This window comes from Saccostrea cucullata, unplaced genomic scaffold, assembly GCF_032062105.1.
Source record: "Saccostrea cucullata isolate Sc308-1 unplaced genomic scaffold, CSIRO_AGI_Scuc_v1 ctg9970, whole genome shotgun sequence".
NCBI lineage: Eukaryota > Metazoa > Mollusca > Bivalvia > Ostreida > Ostreidae > Saccostrea > Saccostrea cuccullata.
This window is the reverse complement of record NW_026924891.1, coordinates 3,686-24,262: the sequence shown is the minus strand read 5'-3', so window position 1 is coordinate 24,262 and position 20,577 is coordinate 3,686. Positions and strand designations below refer to the sequence as shown.

The 20,577-nt window shown below is 35.6% G+C and overlaps 1 protein-coding gene and 1 long non-coding RNA gene across 2 annotated transcripts; both read left to right on the top strand.

The window, feature by feature from the left end:
- Positions 1 to 4,437: 4,437 nt before the first annotated feature.
- LOC134267547 (uncharacterized) lies at positions 4,438 to 6,930 on the top strand (the record flags this gene model as incomplete). Its single annotated transcript, XM_062749755.1, has 3 exons — positions 4,438 to 5,793; positions 5,888 to 6,097; positions 6,273 to 6,930. Coding segments are annotated over 3 exons (2,088 nt in total), but the record flags the coding sequence as incomplete, so codon positions are not given.
- A 4,526-nt stretch (positions 6,931 to 11,456) lies between these two features.
- Positions 11,457 to 19,744, top strand: LOC134267548 (uncharacterized). Its single transcript, XR_009992176.1, has 3 exons — positions 11,457 to 11,710; positions 12,579 to 12,767; positions 19,626 to 19,744. It is a non-coding gene; the product is annotated as an uncharacterized LOC134267548 (long non-coding RNA).
- The last annotated feature ends 833 nt before the right edge of the window (positions 19,745 to 20,577 follow it).

Below are 20,577 nucleotides of genomic sequence, written 5' to 3'. Positions count from 1 at the left end.
TTATTTTTTGAATGTCGTATGGTGCATAATAAGGGGCCACAAGGGGCCACAAGGGGCCAGAATGCTAAATCTTTGACGCTTTATATCTCAGAAGTTTGAAATATTTTTATAAGTAGTATTGAACAAAAGATGTTCAAAATAATGTTCTGAACAACATGCAACCTTTCATTTTTCGCTAAATGTCCCCATTAAGGAGTTGAAAGGTTGGCCCCAAAATATTTCTTTTTCAAATAACTCGAAAACGAAAGAGAATCTCTAAATAGTTTTTGAACAAAAAGTGTTCAATATCCCGAGGGCTTTAAGATGATATGAAGAAAAAAGGGCTGATCCCTAATATTAGGGGCCGTGAGGGACATAAGTAGAATTTTTTTGTCTTTATGTTCAATGTCTGTTTACAGATTATGGAGGGAAAATCGTTCTTCTTCACAATCTTTATTATTATTTTAGAATGAAATTCTCAATCAAAATCTTATCTCATCTTATCAAGAATCGGACGGAAGACCCACTCGTTGCTCGCAACGAGATCGTATCTAGTTAAGGTCTTCCGTCTCCAACGGAAGACCTTTTTGTTTTCGTTCGGTTTCTTTTTAGGGTCTTCCGCTTCCTTCGGAAGACCCTACTGTTATTCTATTGTTTCTTATTATTCTTTTTTTTTTCCCGCTCGACTTTTGACAGGCGATTTCTCAAAGACCTTTGGACTGATCATTATGAAAGAACTAACGCCAAAATCTGTATGATTTGGCCCTGTCAATTCCTGAAAATCAAACTTCATTATTAAGCAGCGAAACTTTGGCCAAATATTTATTAGGTGTTAAACCTTTGGTCGCCGTCTTGATTTTTGGGAAGGAAACAGCGCGTGCTTTATTATAAACATCAAAACCGGATGCGGTAATGCAAAAATACCAAGTTTCAAAGAAATTTAGACCTTTTTACAGCGATTTTTTGTAGGCGCCAACCTTGAACCATGATGAAATTTTAAACACAGTTAAAATGATACATGTTATTCCAAAATTCATTTGGTTTTTGATGGTTCACGTGTGGCGCCCTACTTAAATGATACTTTTCAGTACTTTGATGCCTGACTTGTGTAAAAGATAATTTCCGGATTTTTTTTTTCTCTCAGTACGGACTAGTAGAAATAGATGTTAAACTTAATTAGTCATATTAAATGATTTATTTTTTAATAATTTATTGAGGCCGTAAATAAATTTTAAAGGATATAAAATCCACTCGATATAAAACTTGCGTCTGTAAAAAAGGGGAATTTCCGATCCCGATGTGATAAAATAACTGACTATCCGGAATGCAGGTTACAATCTACTGAAGATAGAGAAGTTTACATGACTTTGTTGTGGTGAGTATCTTTTATATTCTTCTAAACAAAAAAGTAAAGTAAGCTTTAAAATACACATGCATCAATATAATAGGATGATTCTGAGCTGATAATACATGGACCGCTCGCTTGACCCATATGTCGTCTGCAGTGTGATCTACTGTCAGATTAGTCCGAAAAATCTGACGTTTTCCTGGCTTTTTTACGATTTTGATATTTTACTTTCCTGGCATGTAAACTATCAAGATCGTAAAGAAAGCCAAGAAATCGGACTATTCCTGGTATGTAAACTATCAAGATCGTAAAAAAGCCAGGAAAACGTCAGATTTTTCGGACTAAGGGCCTCTACTGTCAGGTATGCAATAATGCATATCTATATCAAAGTTTATTGTAGTACGTATGGTTGAGATGCAAAAAAGATCGTCATAAGTCTAAATTAAGATTTTATTCAAATCTGTATGTAACGTTAGCCATATGAGTATCTTGTAAGTTCATTTTAAATTTCACACCAATATGATAAGCAATGATAACACTGGAACATGTCAGTCTGTATCCCCTCTTCTTTTTTTTTAAATAAAAGTACAGCACATATTTACCATGTTCACAAGACAATACTAGTATATCAATGTAAAAATATTAATTTATATTTTAATAGTCATAATTTACAAAAAAAATAGACACATTAACACAGATATTCAACATCAGGGGGGTGTTTTGTTTTTGTTTTCATGAGTTACCTCTCTTTGAAAAATTCACGTTCTATTTAAATATATTTTTAATGATTTTTCTTTAATAATGATTTTTTCTTAAAATAAAATAAACAACAATGCAAATAATAGCATATTTAAGCAAATTCATTAGAATATAAATAGCAGTAAATATTTTAAAATAATAAACAGCCAAAATCAATTTTATTATTATAATTCTGCAACTTTTTTATTGTTGTTCATAAATTAAATATAAATTGCTGAAATGGGGGGTGGATTTCAAGGCGTGTGCATATTTAAAATATAATGAAAAGAAGTATATATTGTAGAAAACCACAGTAAGAACTTAATAGTTTTAAAGGATTTATAAAACAAAAATAAAGCAACAGTATTTGAGGTGGTTAAACTCAATCAAATATCTTTAAAGTATTCCCAGAGGAAGAAGACAATTTTTGTAGAATGATGTAAAAATTCATGTCCTTCCTCAGGCAAAGTTTTAACAATATGTAAGTCCATGAATCTGAGCATACATGGGATGAAATTTTTATTGTAATTCTAATCTGGATGAGATGGAGAAGATATTTTCAAAAGATTTAATCAGCCATTTTGGCTGTAGTTTAAAATAAACTAGAGGTACTCCCAAATGAAAAAAAGGGGGAAACAAAATACTATAACAAACTACTTACAAAACATATGTTTTGAAAGTGTTTTGATAGTATAGCAAATCACATGCAAATGAGCTAACAAAACACTATAACAAGTTACTTTGAAAACACTCTAACAAACTACTAACAAAACGCTTTAACAAAATACTTACGAAACACTCTAACAAACTACTAACAAAACACTGTGTTTTGATAGTATTCCATTAGTATAGAAAATCACATGCAAATGAGGCTAACAAAACACTCTAACAAAATACTAACAAAGCATAAGTAACAAATCATCAATAAACCACTAAATTTGAATTTTTAAAATTATAATTAGCAAATTCACAAGTCTTTGAAAACATCTAAACACAGTCTTATATTGAAACATTACATGTATAAACATCTTGTTTCACAGTATTTTGAATTCCAGGTTTGACATTATTGTTCAATAGACAATAGCACACCATTCCAACATTAAAAAACACCAAGTTCGATTCATGATCACTCTCTTATATCAATCATTCTCTGCAGTGAAATCCTTTGGTGTAAGAGATATAATTCTCAATCCAATGACCATTTCTCCATTCACATACATTTTCAAAGAATTTTCAAGTATAATTATAATTCATTTAACCCAGTGCTTAAAACTGATCTAATTAAGCTGGGTAGTATATGGATTAAAGGTCGATCAATCTTAAAATGAACAAAAACCCAATAAAAACAGGCCATATACACATCCACATTCACAGATTGAAGGTTTAACTGCATGTAGTCCAGTTTAAAAGAACTTTATGTCATGCAATAAATAAATACCTCTGTTATATCCAGATTCATCCTGATTTTGCTTTTTCCAATCAGGGATCAATATATATACTAACACTTTACATGTCCCTTCACCAATCTCTTTGTTTCTCTCTGACCTAGTGCTGGTGGTTTGAAAATTGGCGCAAAACTAGTAACACAGGATATAAATAGATAAGTTGTTCTTGGAAGATTTTACTGCTCTTAGATAAGTCAACCCTTAACATGTCTGTTAATCAAATGAAATGCTAACAAAATATTAATTTGATGCAGACAAGTATAATGAAACACTTTCAAAATGCAATTTCATTCTGCAGAGTGTAATGAAACATTAATAAAACACCAACATTGTAATGAAACATTAACAAAATACCATGCCACCCCATCCTGTAAAGTATAGCATTGATGTTTCGTTAAATGCAACACTTTCAAAACATACTAAGAAAATATAAAAGTATGATTTGGTAGTGTTTTGAAGATATTTTGAAAGTATTTTGTTAGATTTCTTTTTCATTTGGGCTGTGAGCAATGAGCTCACTAAATGATACCCCGCGCCTCCCATATGAATATAATGGCAGTGTCCATGTTTTGCTCTGGAAAATCAAAAATATATGTCAGATCAAAAAGTAAAATAGGAGGTGCAGAATGGCAATATGTAATAAAGATTCTGTGAAAGTTTCATTAAATTTCCTTCAGTGGTATGAGAGGAGCTATAGTTGTGGATAAGAGATGGATACCCCAAAGCATAACAGACGGACAGACAGACAGACAGACGGATGGATATACCGATTACTATATACCCTCCCGTTTTTCAAGCGGGGGTATAATTATGGCAGTAAAAAAAAAAAAATCATTTTATTCAGTTGGAAAGGTAAAACGAATTATTTTTCATAATTAGCCTGGATAATAATTTATAAAATGTAAATGTTCTTGTATTTAATTTCAGATAATGCCAGGACACAAAACAGAATACTTCAACTGTGTATTGTGCTCTAAAAGAACAAAACCCAATGAAAGGAGGCATCTTGACAAAGGCATAAGAAAATATTTAAGAAAAAGGTTTATGGTGGAAGGAAGGGAAAATTCTGTCATCTGCAGCAAATGTAGAAGCAATTATTACAGAGATGTTTCATGCCGTAAATCATCTGCAACACCCTGCTCTACCACAATTCACAGGGAATTTCCAGCGTCCGAAACAAATGACAACAGAAAACATCTCTCCAGTCCACCATCTGTATCCTTGCACCTAAAATCCACTGCAAAGACTCATGCCTATTGTATCGTTTGTAAGAAACCAGGGCCCAAATTGATAGTAGTGTCACCAGAATGCCGCACATCTGTTTTTATTGAACACAATGTATTAATTCCATCCGGAAATAGATGTTGTCCTGGTCATGTGGAAAATGAACGCTTCACAACTGATGCAATTCAGCAATTACCGACGACAGACAATGCATTTGTTAACAGAACTACCATCCTAAGTTTACTTCAAGAGATGCGTGTTTTATGTCATAAACATGACAAGTCTTATTTGGACTTTGATGACACCACGACTCTGACCGATACAGACTATTTGTCTTTGCTGGGACTCAACAAGGAAGATTTCCATACAATATGTGACGCTGTGAAAGATGAAGTGAAACCAACACCGTCTAGGAGTGTAAGAAAATCTGTTGCCATATTCCTGTGCAAATTAAAGACTGGCTTGTCAAATCAAATACTGTCAACACTTTTCCAAACTTCCAAATCCAGTTTGAGGAGGGCTGTTAGTGCTGTAAGAGCAGCATTGATGATCAGCTTTGTGCCACACCATCTTGGGTTTGAACACATAAGAAGAGAGGAAGTCATCGAAGACCATACACGACAGCTAGCACAGACATTGTTTGGTAACATCGAGAAGAAACAGGCCATATTGGTACTGGATGGCACTTACATATACACAGCTAAGAGCAATAATTTCCACTACCAAAGACGTTCTTACAGCATCCACAAGGGGAGACCACTAATCAAGCCTATGGTTATCGTAACTACTACTGGTTACTTTGTCTCAATCTTAGGACCATACCTTGCTGATAATAAAAACAATGATGCATCAATTCTCCAACACATCATCAAAACAAATGCTGAAGATATTCGGAGCTGGCTAAGTGAAGACGACATCTTTATTGTTGACCGCGGGTTCAGAGATGCTTTGCCTCTGCTTGAAGATCTTGGAATCCAGGCAGAAATGCCCCGATTTCTGCTCAAGGGACAAAACCAAATGACCACTGATGATGCAAATATGAGCAGACTTGTAACAAAGGTAAATAACATGTAAATTCTCACAATAAAGTTATTTACAATTTCTTGTGAAAATATATATTACTATGAATAAGTTTTGAAAAAATATTTTTTAGGTCAGATGGGTAGTGGAATCTTCAAACGCACGCATCAAGAGGTGGCGATATTTGGACAAGACACTACCCACTAATCAAATTCCCTTCATCGGTGACTATGTCAGGATAGTTTGCGCACTCTCAAACAGATTCTCTCCACCCCTGAGTAAAAGCAACAACACTGAGGCTGATGATGCAGAGGCAGCAAAAATGCTCTATCTGTCCAAACAGGTATTTAAGTTGCACAATTGATTTATTGTATAATACCTTAATGTACTAGTAATTGAGCAGCTGCAAAAATCTGCATTTAAGAATACATTTAACTTTTTTAAATTTCATCTTGCTCATCTCCCTTGAATACATCAGCATATAAGTTATAATTACATGCGTATGGCTTTCTTAATAGGTGAATAATCTCAAACGAATGGTTCAAGAGAATGGACTTAACAGAAGATCTACTCAATGGCAAACAGTTCTTGAATGTGAAATTCAGAATTTCCCCATGTTCGATGAGGATCAGTTGCGGAATTTGACTTGTGGCACCTATCAATTGAAGCTCTCTCGTAGCTATATTCAAGAACACATTGAGGGAGGATGTGATATTTTCTTCCATAAAGAAAATGATAGGCTCCTAAAGGTGAAAATTCAGAGTCGGCACACATCATCAAAGCAGTATTTAGTTTGGATTGAGTATTCTGATTACTCTGTAGAGGCATGGTATTGTACCTGCAGAGCGGGTGCCAGAGTTGTAGGCATGTGCTCTCACATAGCAGCCATCATTTGGTACCTGGCAAAAGGAAGACATGAACAAAGGACATATGGTGTGCGTGACTGGAGTGAGCATGTCCTTGATGCAGCTGACATCCCACCTGCTTTGGACGAGTCTGACAGTGATGACAGTAGCTGTGAAAGTGTTCCCGAGGAGTGAACAGTTAGTTAATGTTAATTGTATTTTATTCATTGTTATTTTATATACACTGTATCTGTTGTATATAATGTTTTTAAAAAAATTATGTTATTTTTTCAATTTACTTGTTTAATCTGCTGTGTGAGTTTTAAGTCGGATGCGGAAATTGGGCCGCTCAGCATGTAGAGTATCATTTTTCAATTAACTTGTTTATAATCTCATGTGTGAGTTTTAAGTCGGATGCGGAAATTGGGCCGCTCAGCATGTAGAGTGTTATTTTTTCAATATACCTGTTTATAATCTCATGTAAAGTGTTATTTTTCAATTTACCTGTTTATAATCTCATGTAAAGTGTTATTTTTCAATTTACCTGTTTATAATCTCATGTGTGAGTTTTAAGTAGGATGCGGAAATTGGGCCACTCTGCATGTAGAGTGTTATTTTTCAACTTACCTGTTTATAATCTCATGTGTGAGTTTTAAGTCGGATGCGGAAATTGGGCCGCTCCGCATGTAGAGTATCATTTTTCAATTTACCTGTTTATAATCTCATGTGTGAGTTTTAAGTCGGATGCGGAAATTGGGCCGCTCCGCATGTAGAGTATCATTTTTCAATTTACCTGTTTATAATCTCATGTATGAGTTTTAAGTCGGATGCGGAAATTTGGCCGCTCAGCATGTAGAGTGTAATTCTTTCAATTAACCTGGTTATAATCTCATGTGTGAGTTTTAAGTCGGAAGTGGAAATTTGGCCACTACACATGTAGAGTGTTATTTTTTAAATATACCTGTTTATATTCTCATGTAGAGTGTTATTTTTCAATATACCTGTTTATAATCTCATGTGTGAGTTTTAAGTCGGATGCGGAAATTGGGCCGCTCTGCATGTAGAGTGTTATTTTTCAATTTACTTGTTATAATCTCATGTGTGAGTTTTAAGTCGGATGCGGAAATTGGACCGCTCCGCATGTAGAGTGTTATTTTTTCAATATACCTGTTTATAATCCCATGTAGAGTGTTATTTTTCAATTTGCCTGTATATAATCTCATGTGTGAGTTTTAAGTCGGATGCGGATATTGGGCCGCTCCGCATGTAGAGTGTAATTTTTTAAATATACCTGTTTATATTCTCATGTAGAGTGTTTTTTTTCAAAATACCTGTTTATAATCTCATGTGTGAGTTTTAAGTCGGATGTGGAAATTTGACCACTACACATGTAGAGTGTTATTTTTTTTAATTAACCTGTTTATAATCTCATGTAGAGTGTTATTTTTCAATATACCTGTTTATAATCTCATGTGCGAGTTTTAAGTCGGATGCGGAAATTGGACCGCTCCGCATGTAGAGTGTTATTTTTTCAATCTACCTGGTTATAATCCCATGTAGAGTGTTATTTTTCAATTTGCTTGTATATAATCTCATGTGTGAGTTTTAAGTCGGATGCGGAAATTGGGCCGCTCTGCATGGAGAGTGTTATTTTTCAATATACCTGTTTATAATCTCATGTAAAGTATTATTTTTCAATTTACCTGTTTATAATCTCATGTGTGAGTTTTAAGTCGGATGCGGAAATTGGGCCGCTCTGCATGTAGAGTGTTATTTTTCAATTTACTTGTTTATAATCTCATGTGTGAGTTTTAAGTCGGATGCGGAAATTGGGCCGCTCCGCATGTAGAGTGTTATTTTTTCAATATACCTGTTTATAATCCCATGTAGAGTGTTATTTTTCAATTTGTCTGTATATAATCTCATGTGTGAGTTTTAAGTCGGATGCGGAAATTGGGCCGCTCCGCATGTAGAGTATCAATTTTCAATATACCTGTTTATAATCCCATGTAGAGTGTTATTTTTCAATTTGCCTGTATATAATCTCATGTGTGAGTTTTAAGTCGGATGCAGAAATTGGGCCACTCTGCATGTAGAGTGTTATTTTTCAATTTACCTGTTTATAATTTAATTCTGGTTGTAACGCTGTATTTGATTGGATAAAAAATTTACTTCATATCGTATAAAATGGGTTGCCTACGTCACAATGACTTTCGTCAAAAACGTATCAATCCGCCTGACGTTACATTCAAATTTTGTACAATTTGAAGTCATTTTGTCAGAACAATATTCTTTTTTTCTTACATCAAATGAATGAAAATTAAATTATAAGCAATGAATTTAATAGCTACCCATTTTATACGGTATAAACTGGGTTGGAACAGTTTACGCTTTTTTATAAACCGCTTCGCGGTTTATAAAGCGTAAACTGCCCCAACCCAGTTTATACCGTATGAAATGGGTAGCTATTAAATTCATTCCTTAAATAATTTCATGTGTGAGATTTATGTCGGGTGCGATATTGTAGCAATAATCAGTAAAAAGGCATAGCTTGACTTTGCATATACACATTTTCTGATTTATGTATTTTCATGATTTACCTTAAAAATATGTTAAAGTGAAGTTTACTTCAATATTTTATGTATTGTTATGAATACTATTGGAGCAAGAAATACAAATGTTTACGATACTGATAATTTTGTTGTTATTATTATTTTAAACTGACACTGTTACATTTGTAAAATGGTAAACAGCTTTACTGCTTATGAAGTATATATATTTTCTTTAGAGAAGTACATACTATAAGAAAAGCAAACACTAAACTCTTTTCCATGCCTCAGAATTTCTTTGAAAAGACCATGATAAATTGAGATTTATATAAAAATAATTGAATTTTCTCCTCTTTAGAATATATATGATATGTTTATTACTAATTAAGTTCACATCATGACGTTAAAGTATATATGATTGACGTCTTGACGTTAAAGTAAGTAACGGCAACGTCATGACGTTGTAGAATTAACATTGAGAACAATACCAAATTCAAACAGCTGTAAAAATAAAACTAGAAGAGATATTGTTAAAAAATAAAATGTTATATAATATACTAATCTAAGAGCATTGTTTGAAAAAGTTTCATCCGTTTCGATGACAGGGCGGATTTTTGTACATTCTGGCTTAAGTCCTTTCAGGATAGATAGTTTGTAGTTAAACCTATTTAAACCTGTTTTCAGTTTTTTTTATGCATGCCTTTATTTGTGAGTTATTGCCCTTTAATTGAAAATTTTTGATGTCTCGTTTCCACTGAAAATCTCAAAAATGACATAAGATATTTACACGAAAGTTGGAGAACTTGTAGCCAATACATTGTAGATGTGCACAACGATAAAATTATATAGCTGATTTCTTAAAGTTTGGAAGTTATAAAACGGCAAATTTTAGTAATTTTTTTTCTTTGAATTTTTGCACCTTTTTGTGTAATAACTTTTAAACCGAGAATAATTTGGTAAGACATATAATACAAAAGTTGTGGGTAATTACGAGAGCTTTCATATTTGATTAACGAAAAGGGGCTGGCCCCTATAATTAGGGGCTAATGGCTCATACACGCTTTTTTCTGATAGCTAAAAATATTGGTATATTATGAAAAAGTTTGACTGAAATAATTTCGAACTTATAAAATCTTGTCATTTGATATAAAAAGAAATAAACTTCCAGCTATATTTAATTGTTTTTTTTATAAAACAAGTACATGTATGTGAGAAACCTTTCAGGAACAAGTTGTCTACTATAGCCAGCCAAGCCTTTACTGCATACATGTGCACATTTTTAGCTGATGCATCTAAAAGATATAGTTTTGATTCGGTGTTTCTTTGTTTTCTTTTTATTCAAATAATTTTAAAATGTGATGATGTACACAACAATAATTAGTACCTAGTTTAGAGGATTTTTTCGCGCTTGTTTGTAAACAACGCGCGGCATTGTGGGAAATAGGAAGGTACTAAAGACGCGATGTACTAAACCCTGATTTGACCGAATCCGGGATGTTTCGCGCCGATTCTGTTTCGCACTGCGATGTTTCGCGCCGGGATGATTCGCACCGATTTTGGTGCGAAACATCTCCCCCTCTTTTTTAAATATTTCATTTATTTTGTAATAAATTAAGATCATTTATTTAATCATACAATAAATATGTGTTTTATGCTCAAAATCATGACTTTATAATATGCGGTGCCACAGGTAACGGATCGTAAATGTTAATATTGTGCCCGTTTGCTGAGCGTGTGTGTTCAACTATTTAATTGTAATTAGTTGGAGATCAAAAGGTGAGAATTATTTCATTACAGCAATTATAAAGTCGTACAGCAATTATCTGCGAAAGCTTGAAAACATATAATTTGTGTTACTGAGAACATTCACCAGGATGAGCTAAACATATTTTCTTATTAATTTTGATAAACTAGGCTTTATAAATGGCGAATTATTTTTTCTTTCATCTCTATATTTCTCTACATCAATATTAATTTACAAGTGATCCATCTTTTTTTTTTCTGATTCAAATTTGTCTGTAACTGTTCCAAACAATTGATCTTGTGTATAGCATATGCCTCAAAGTCATAAAGTCTGTACATAAGTAATTTAAAATACTCAATATTACCATTTTATTAAAAATTAAAACGTCATGTAACTGTCAGGTCTCTAGTATATCCCGTTTTTAGTGTGCCCCTTCGAGTCGACGTCGGACACATGTTTGCCATGGTTTACAAACTGAAAATAGAATGATTTGTGAAGTTGAAGTTGTGAAGTTGAATATTTTCTAACAAAGAATCCGTTTGTAGACATGTAAACTCATTTAATCTGCAGCTACGAAGTACTTTTTCACTTCTCTGGAACATTATTCTAAGCAGAATTATCCCGATTCATATATTCTAAGAATCTTGTGCGAATTGTTTACGAGGAAATTCTGACAGTCACATTAACAAGGATGAACACTCTTGACTCTGCTTCGGATTCGGATCATCATATCATTCCCCAGTGATAATTGTATCGAGTGATGAAAGAGCTGACGGCGACATTTTAATGTATGATTGACTTGGACCATTGGAACGAAGGTTAGAATATTTTTATTACTTAAAATTTACACTACTGATTACATGACAGTGACATACATTGATGTTATGAGAAATACACAGACACACCGATATATTATCTGTTTTACAGTTCAGACGCTCTCTGTTTACCTTGTAAATCCCCACAGCTTTATATTTATTTTTTTTTTAAATTTGAGGATGTAATTTCAACAGTCCTACTATCTATCATAGTGATCATACTCTATAATTCAAACTGCACTTAATGTTACAGAATATATTCAACTAATTATATATTGACAGTGTGACTATAAGGGTGAGGGCAGATACTTATTTAGTTTTAATTTAGATTGTGCTTGTCAAGCCGCATTTGACATTTGGTGCATCCATGCTCAGTGTTCACACTGAGAGTTTATTCAAATGTTTAATTCGAATGAATTCACTGCTCGTTAAATTACATCCCATTAGCTCCATGTGAACATGAGTAAGGATAGCTAATTCAAATTAAATAGAAATGAATTTTGAATGTAGCTTAAACATGTTAAAGAAGCTAAGCACTGTGGGTCCAAAGTATACTGCCATTACTGCGGAAAAATTGTGTGGAGCAATGTGCAAGTCACAATCTTCTTTTGCCAAGGTCTTATCATAAGAGCTCGCATTATGGGCAGGGATTTGTGCTGCTGTCTGGACTCGCTATAAATAGATTTTCTCAAAAAGTCTTAATTATTTAATATCATACTTTACTGACAAAAAAGGACAAATATTGCTCAGTTAAATTGCAAAAGAAATTTGTTTTGAAAAATTGTAATAATAGAAAGTTTGCTTTTTTGTTTGATCAGACTGCTGTAATGGTTTAATGTTTGTTTATTTGCTTTAATCATACATTTTTCAGTCATTTCATGGTGCCACCACTTGGGATGGTATTAGCTGCAAATATAGACTTGTACTCAGCACTTATTGCCTTTAAGAAGTATGAGATCCATTTTGTGCTAACACCTACCGTGACACAGAATCTTGGTTTATGCAGTCTCATAGGAGTAACCTGTCTAAAGCATTTAGCAATGGGATTGGAACCTGCGATGTAAGGCTCAGCTTCTTATTGATACTTTGATTTATAATATTTATTTGAGAATTTCACTCATTCACATACTTAGAGATGTTGATATATATTGTTGAATAGCATCAATTTAGACCTTTACTTAGCTAAGTAAACATGTACTGTGAGGTTTTTAAGGTCTCATTCATTTTATATGCCAGATGCATGTTAAGGAACATTACTGCATACATGTTTTTGTCTTAAATTTGAAGCTCTTTACTAATATAGAGATATGTTAGTGTTAAACCTCTTCAAATTAGGGTAGACCTTTACTTTAAACTCAGCAATGTGAGTGTGTTGTGTGAACTTGTGTTAGCGAGACAGTGTGTTGTATGAATTTGTGTTAGCAAGGCAGTGTGTTTTGTGAACTTAATTGTGTTAGCCTGACAGTGGGTTGTGTGAATTCTTTTTAGCTTGACGATGTGTTGCGTAAACTTGTGTTAGCAGGACAGCGTGTTGTGTGAAATCGTGTATAAAGTGTAAGTGTGACAGTGTGTTGTGTAAACTCGTGTTAGCTAGACAGAGTGCTGATTGAACTCTTATTAATGAGACTTCGTGTTGTGTAAACTCCTGTTAGTGAGACTGCGTGTTGTGTAAACCTGTGTTAGTCAGACAGTGAGACTGCGTGTTGTGTAAACTCGTGTTAGCGAGACTGCGTGTTGTGTGAACTCTTATTAACGAGACAGCATGTTGTGTGAATTCATGTTAGCGTGACAGTGTGTTGTGTGAACTTGTTATCCTGAAAATTTGTCTTGTGAACTGGTGTTAGAGAGATAGTGTGTTGTGTGAACTCGTGTAAGCGCGATTGCATATTGTGTGAACTCGTGTTAGGCAGACTGCTTGTTATGTGAGCTCGTGTTAGCGATATTGCATGTTTTTTGAATTTGTGTTAGCGTGACAGTGTGTTGTGTGAACTCATGTTAGCCTGACAGTGTGTTGTGTGAAATGGTATTAGGATGACAGTGTGTTATCGCAACAGCGTTTGGTGCGAACTTGTGATAGTGAATAGTGAGACAGCCTGTTTTGTGAATTCGTGTTAGCGTGACAGTGTGATGTGTGAACTCGTGTTAGCCTGACAGTGTGTTATGTGAAATGGTATTAGAATGACAGTGTGTTGTTTGAAATGGTATTAGGATGACATTGTGTTATCACAACAGCATTTGGTGCGAACTTGTGTTAGTGAATAGTGAGACAGCCTGTTTTGTGACTTTGTGTTAGCGTGACAGTGTATTGTGTAAACTCGTGTAAGCGTGACAGTGTATTGTGTAAACTCGTGTTAGTGAGACTGCGTTGTTGTGTAAACTCATGTTAGCGTGACAGTGTGTTGTGTGAATTCGTCTTAGCGTGACAGTGTGTTGCGTGTACTTGTGTTAGCAAGACAGTGTGTTGTATGAAGTCGTATTAGCGAGACTGCGTGTTGTTTAAAACTTGTGTTAGCGAGACAGCGTGTTGTGTGAACTTGTGTTAGCGAGACAGCGTGTTTGTGAATTTGTGTTAGCATGATAATGTGTCGTGTGAACTCGTGTTAGCCTGATATTTTGTTGTGTGAAATTGTATTAGCGTGACAGTGTGTTGTGTGTTAGTGTGACAGCGTGTGGTGCGAACTTGTGTTAGTGCAAAAGTATTTTTAGCTCACCTGAGCCGAAGGCTCAAGTAAGCTTTTCTGATCAAAATTTGTCCGTTGTCTGTCGTTGTCGTCCTAAACTTTTCACATTTTCATCTTCTTCTCAAAAACCACTGGGCCAATTTCAACCAAACTTGGCACAAAGTATCCTTAGGTAAAGGGATTCAAGTTTATTCAAATGAAGGGCCACACCCTTTTCCAAGGGGAGATAATTATGAATTTATTAAAAATTAATGGCATTTTTTAAAAATCTTCTTCTCCAGAAGTGCTGGGCCAGGAAAGATGAAACTTATATGGGATCATCCTCAGGAAGTGTAGATTCAAGTTTGTTCAAATCATGACTCCTGGGGCAAGGGTGGGGCCAAAATGGCCGACCCTAGATTTACATAGGAATATATAGGAAATATCTTTAAAAAATCTTCTTCTCCAGAACCACTGGGTCAGGAAAGATGAAACTCATGTGGAATCATCCCCAGGTAGTGTAGATTCAAGTTTGTTCAAATCATGACCCCTGGGGCAAGGGTGGGGCCAAAATGGCCGACCCGAGTTTTATATAGGAATATATAGGGAAAATCTTTAAAAATCTTCTTCTCCAGAACTAGTGTTGTTACGATAGTCGCCGACTATCGAAAAATCGTCGTTTAAAGGCCCAGATCGGCGACAATCGATTGTAAATATTATCATCGATAGATCGCTATATTTTTCATGCCGTATTTGTTAAGCCGATCAGGTTTAACTTTTATATGCAGTTTTTTCACCAAAGGGACGTCACTCTAATCGGCGGTAAACAAAATGTGAACGTGCATGGTGAATAGGTTGACGCCTAATTATATCAATATCTTGGAGCAACACGATCTAAAGTTTGAAATTTTTTCTTCCTTTCTGAAAAAGGGCGATGGGCCTCCATGCAAAAATAATTTATAGATGGACATGGTTATTTGTAAATTGTGTAAAAATTCGTATGCCAATAAAGATAATTTGAAGTTCGCGGTCACATGTCATGGAATTCTACTCGTGCTGAATGAATAAATTTAACCTTTTTAGCTCACCTGAGCCAAAGGCTCAAGTGAGCTTTTCTGATCACAATCTGTCCCCCGGGGCAAGGATGGGGTCAAAATGGCCGACCCAAATTTTACATAGGAATATATAGGAAAAATCTTTAAAAATCTTCTTCTCCAGAACTACTGGGCTAGGAAAGATGAAACTCATGTGGAATCATCCTGAGGTAGTGTTTATTCAAGTTTGTTCAAATTATGAGCCCCAGGGCTAGGGTTGGGCCAAAATGGCCGACCCAAGTTTTACATAGGAATATATAGGAAAAATCTTTTAAAATCTTCTTCTCAAGAACCACTGGGTTAGGAAAGTTTAAACTCCTGTTCAATCATTCTCAGGTAGTGAAGACTCAAGTTTGTTCAAATCTTGACCCCCCAGGCTAGGGTGGGGCCACAATGGCCAACCCAAGTTTTACATAGGAATATATAGGAAAAATCTTTAAAAATCTTCTTCTCAAGAACCACTGGGCCAGGAAAGATGAAACTCATGTGGAATCATCCTGAGGTAGTGTAGATTCAAGTTTGTTCAAATCATGACCCCTGGGGCTAGGGTGGGGCCGAAATGGCCGACCCAAGTTTTTCATAGGAAGATATAGGAAAAATCTTTAAAAATCTTCTTCTCAAGAACCATTGAGACAGGAAAGATAAAACTCATATGGAATTATTCTCAGGTAGTGTAGATTCAGGCTCAAGTGAGCTTTTCTGATCACATTTTGTCCGTCGTCCGTCCGTCTGTCTGCTTGCGTCCGTCTGTCCGTCTGTCTGTCTGTCCGTCTGTAAACTTTTCACATTTTCGACTTCTTCTCAAGAACCACTGGGCCAATTTTGACCAAACTTGGTACAAAGCATCCTTGGGTGAAGGGGAATCTAAATTGTTAAAATGAAGGGACATATCCCCTCGCAAGGGGGAGATAATCAAGCAAAAGACAAAAATAGGGTTGAGTCATTAAAAATCTTCTTCTCAAGAACCACTGGGCCAGTAAAGCTGAAACTTATGTGGAAGCATCCTTGGGTAGTGTAGATTTTAAATTGTTCAAATCATGACCCCCGGGGGAGGCGGGGCCACAATGGGAATCAAAGTTTTATATAAAAATAAATAGGAAAATCTTTGAAAATCTTCTTCTCAAGAACCATTGGGCCAGAAAAGCTGAAACTTATGTGGAAGCATCCTGTATAGTGAAGATTCAAAATTGTTCACATCATGACCCCCGGGGGAAGGGCGGGGCCACAATGGGGAATCAAAGTTTTACTTAGAAATATATAGGAAAAATCTTTGAAAATCTTCTTCTTAATAACCACTGGGCCAAGAAGAGCTAAAACTTATGTAGAAGCATCCTGGTATAATGTAGATTCTAAATTGTTCAAATCATGACCCCCAGGGGAAGGGCGGGGCCACAATGGGGAATCAAAGTTTTATATAGAAATATATAGGAAAAATATTTGAAAATCTTCTTCTCAAGAACCACTGGGCCAGAAAAGCTGAAACTTATGTGGAAGCATCATGGTATAGTGTAGATTCTAAATTGTTCACATCATGACCCCCGGGGGAAGTGTGGGGCCACAATGGGGAATCAAATGTTTTGTATAGAAATATATAGGAAAAATCTTTGAAAATCTTCTTCTCAAGAACCACTGGGCCAGAAAAGCTGAAACTTATGTGGAAGCATCCTGGTATAATGTAGATTCTAAATTGTAGGAATCATGACCCCCCGGGGGAAGGGTGGGGCCATTATAGGGTATCAAAGTTTTACATAGAAAGATATAGGAAAAATATTTGAAAATCTTCTTCTCAAGAACCACTGGGCCAGAAAAGCTGAAACTTATGTGGAAGCATCCTGGTATAATGAAGATTCTAAATTGTTCACATCATGACCCCCGGGGGAAGGGCGGGGCCACAATGGGGAATCAAAGTTTGACATAGAAATAAATAGGAAAAATCTTTGAAAATCTTCTTCTCAAGAACCATTGGGCCAGAAAAGCTGAAACTTATGTGGAAGCATCCTGGTATAGTGTAGATTCTAAATTGTTCAAATCATGACCCCCGGGGAAGGGCGGGGCCACAATGGGGAATCAAAGTTTTACATAGAAATATATAGGAAAAATCTTTGAAAATCTTCTTCTTAATAACCACTGGGCCAGAAGAGCTAAAACTTATGTAGAAGCATCCTGGTATAATGTAGATTCTAAATTGTTCAAATCATGACCCCCAGGGGAAGGGCGGGGCCACAATGGGGAATCAAAGTTTTATATAGAAATATATAGGAAAAATATTTGAAAATCTTCTTCTCAAGAACCACTGGGCCAGAAAAGCTGAAACTTATGTGGAAGCATCATGGTATAGTGTAGATTCTAAATTGTTCACATCATGATCCCCGGGGGAAGGGTGGGGCCACAATGGGGAATCAAATGTTTTGTATAGAAATATATAGGAAAAATCTTTGAAAATCTTCTTCTCAAGAACCACTGGGCCAGAAAAGCTGAAACTTATATGGAAGCATCCTGGTATAGTGTAGATTCTAAATTGTGGGAATCATGACCCCCCGGGGGAAGGGTGGGGCCATTATAGGGTATCAAAGTTTTACATAGAAATATATAGGAAAAATCTTTGAAAATCTTCTTCTCAAGAACCACTGGGCCAGAAAAGCTGAAACTTATGTGGAAGCATCATGGTATAGTGTAGATTCTAAATTGTTCACATCATGACCCCCGGGGGAAGTGCGGGGCCACAATGGGGAATCAAAAGTTTTGTATAGAAATATATAGGAAAAATCTTTGAAAATCTTCTTCTCAAGAACCACTGGGCCAGAAGAGCTGAAATTTATATGGAAGCATCCTGGTATAGTGTAGATTCTAAATTGTAGGAATCATGACCCCCCGGGGGAAGGGTGGGGCCATTATAGGGTATCAAAGTTTTACATAGAAAGATATAGGAAAAATATTTGAAAATCTTCTTCTCAAGAACTACTGGGCCAGAAAAGCTGAAACTTATGTGGAAGCATCATGGTATAGTGTAGATTCTAAATTGTTCACATCATGACCCCCGGGGGAAGTGCGGGGCCACAATGGGGAATCAAAAGTTTTGTATAGAAATATATAGGAAAAATCTTTGAAAATCTTCTTCTCAAAAACCACTGGGCCAGAAAAAGTGAAGCTTATGTGGAAGAATTCTTGGGTAGTGTAAATTCTAAATTGTAGGAATCATGACCCCCGGGGGAAGGGTGGGGCCATTATAGGGAATCAAAGTTTTACATAGAAATATATAGGAAAAATCTTTGAAAATCTTCTTCTCAGGAACCACTGGGCCAAAAAAGCTGAAACATATGTGCCCATGGAAAGTTCATGGGGTAGTGTAGATTTCAAAATGTCTAAATTATGATCAGTGGGATAGAATGGGGATGCATTATGTATAACAAGGGGGAAATCTGGTAAAGAACAGAATGGTCAAAGCTTCTCAGGTGAGCGATGTGGCCCATGGGCCTCTTGTTATGAAAGTGCTATTGAGCTTTAGCAAGTGGCCCTATCTGGACACGCCTTATTATAATTGATCAGTTCTCAGATATACAGTGATTTACCGGTATTATTGTCACCATGAAATCAGTATTTACAGTTGCAATTACCTAGTTAGTAATCATAAGATATTGGTTTGCCAGTTTTTAAATTCTGGTGTTCCAATGATGTGAAGTTGCAGTGTGTTAGCATGTTAATTTCAACGGACTGCCACTCCAATGCAGCTTTAAACAACACGCTGCTGTGTTTACACAAAATAAAATATCATGCAAACACAACTCTAAACAATCTGTTGAGTGTTAGCTTCACTGCATGTTGGATTCAGTGTGCTGGCATATTATCACTGACGTACATGCTAGCACATTGTCACCTCGTGCTAGTATGTTGTCATAAATACTCTAGCACATTATCCTAAACCCACTAGTGCATGATTACTATGCATTTGTATGTTGTCTTATTAGGGGATAGCATAAATGACTGCCTTAATTGGTGTAAACTTCTTTTAATTGATGAAAGAGTACATTAAAATTTACAAATTATACACAGAAAATGTGACAATATCTTATCTCTCAATTTGATAATCTAATTTATAATCTCATGAATTGCACTTTTTATTAGTAAAAGAATTATAAATTAAAAAATTCAATTTCTTTTGGATAGGTTTGACTCATCTGAATACTGAATTTTGATACCAAGCATGACCATGATTTGCCAGAAGATCATCTGTTTGGATGTGACATGGAATAAACAGCATAGTCAAAATAAGTCAATTTTTGGTTGTGAAGACAATTTTTAAACACACTGTGTATCATTTTTAGCTCACCTCAATGAAGTTGGGGGAGCTTATGTAATACTCTCGGCTCGGTGTTGGCGTCGCATTAAGGTTAAGTCTTTTTAAGTACTTCTATGTCCTATATTGATTAGACATGCATAGAAGATGTTTCTAGTGGGTTTCATTGTACCAGTCAAAGTTTCAGATGCTGCAATTTCAGCAAAGAAATGACCAGGTTAATGTTTTTGTAGCAGGTTAACATTTTTGGTGCAGTTTTTGGTGTGGGTTTCATTTCCAAGTAGCTATAAGCCCTATGTTGACCAAACTTGCATGGATGGTACATCTAAGGATGCATACTACCAGGCTTGCTTCGGATGCTGAATCTGACCTACATTTTCTGGTTGAGTGAACAGGTTAAAGTTTTTGGTGTAGGTTTCATTTCCAAGTAACTATAAGCCCTTTGTTGACCAAACTTGCATGGATGATACATCTAAGGATGCATACTACCAGGCTTGCTTCGGATGCTGAATCTGACCTACATTTTCCGGTTGAGTGAACAGGTTAAAGTTTTTGGTGCAGGTTTCATTTCCAAGTAACTATAAGCCCTATGTTGACCAAACTTGCATGGATGATACATCTAAGGATGCATACTACCAGGCTTGCTTCGGATGCTGAATCTGACCTACATTTTCCGGTTGAGTGAACAGGTTGAAGTTTTTGGTGTAGGTTTCATTTCCAAGTAACTATAAGCCCTATGTTGACCAAACTTGCATGGATGATACATCTAAGGATGCATACTACCAGGCTTGCTTCGGATGCTGAATCTGACCTACATTTTCT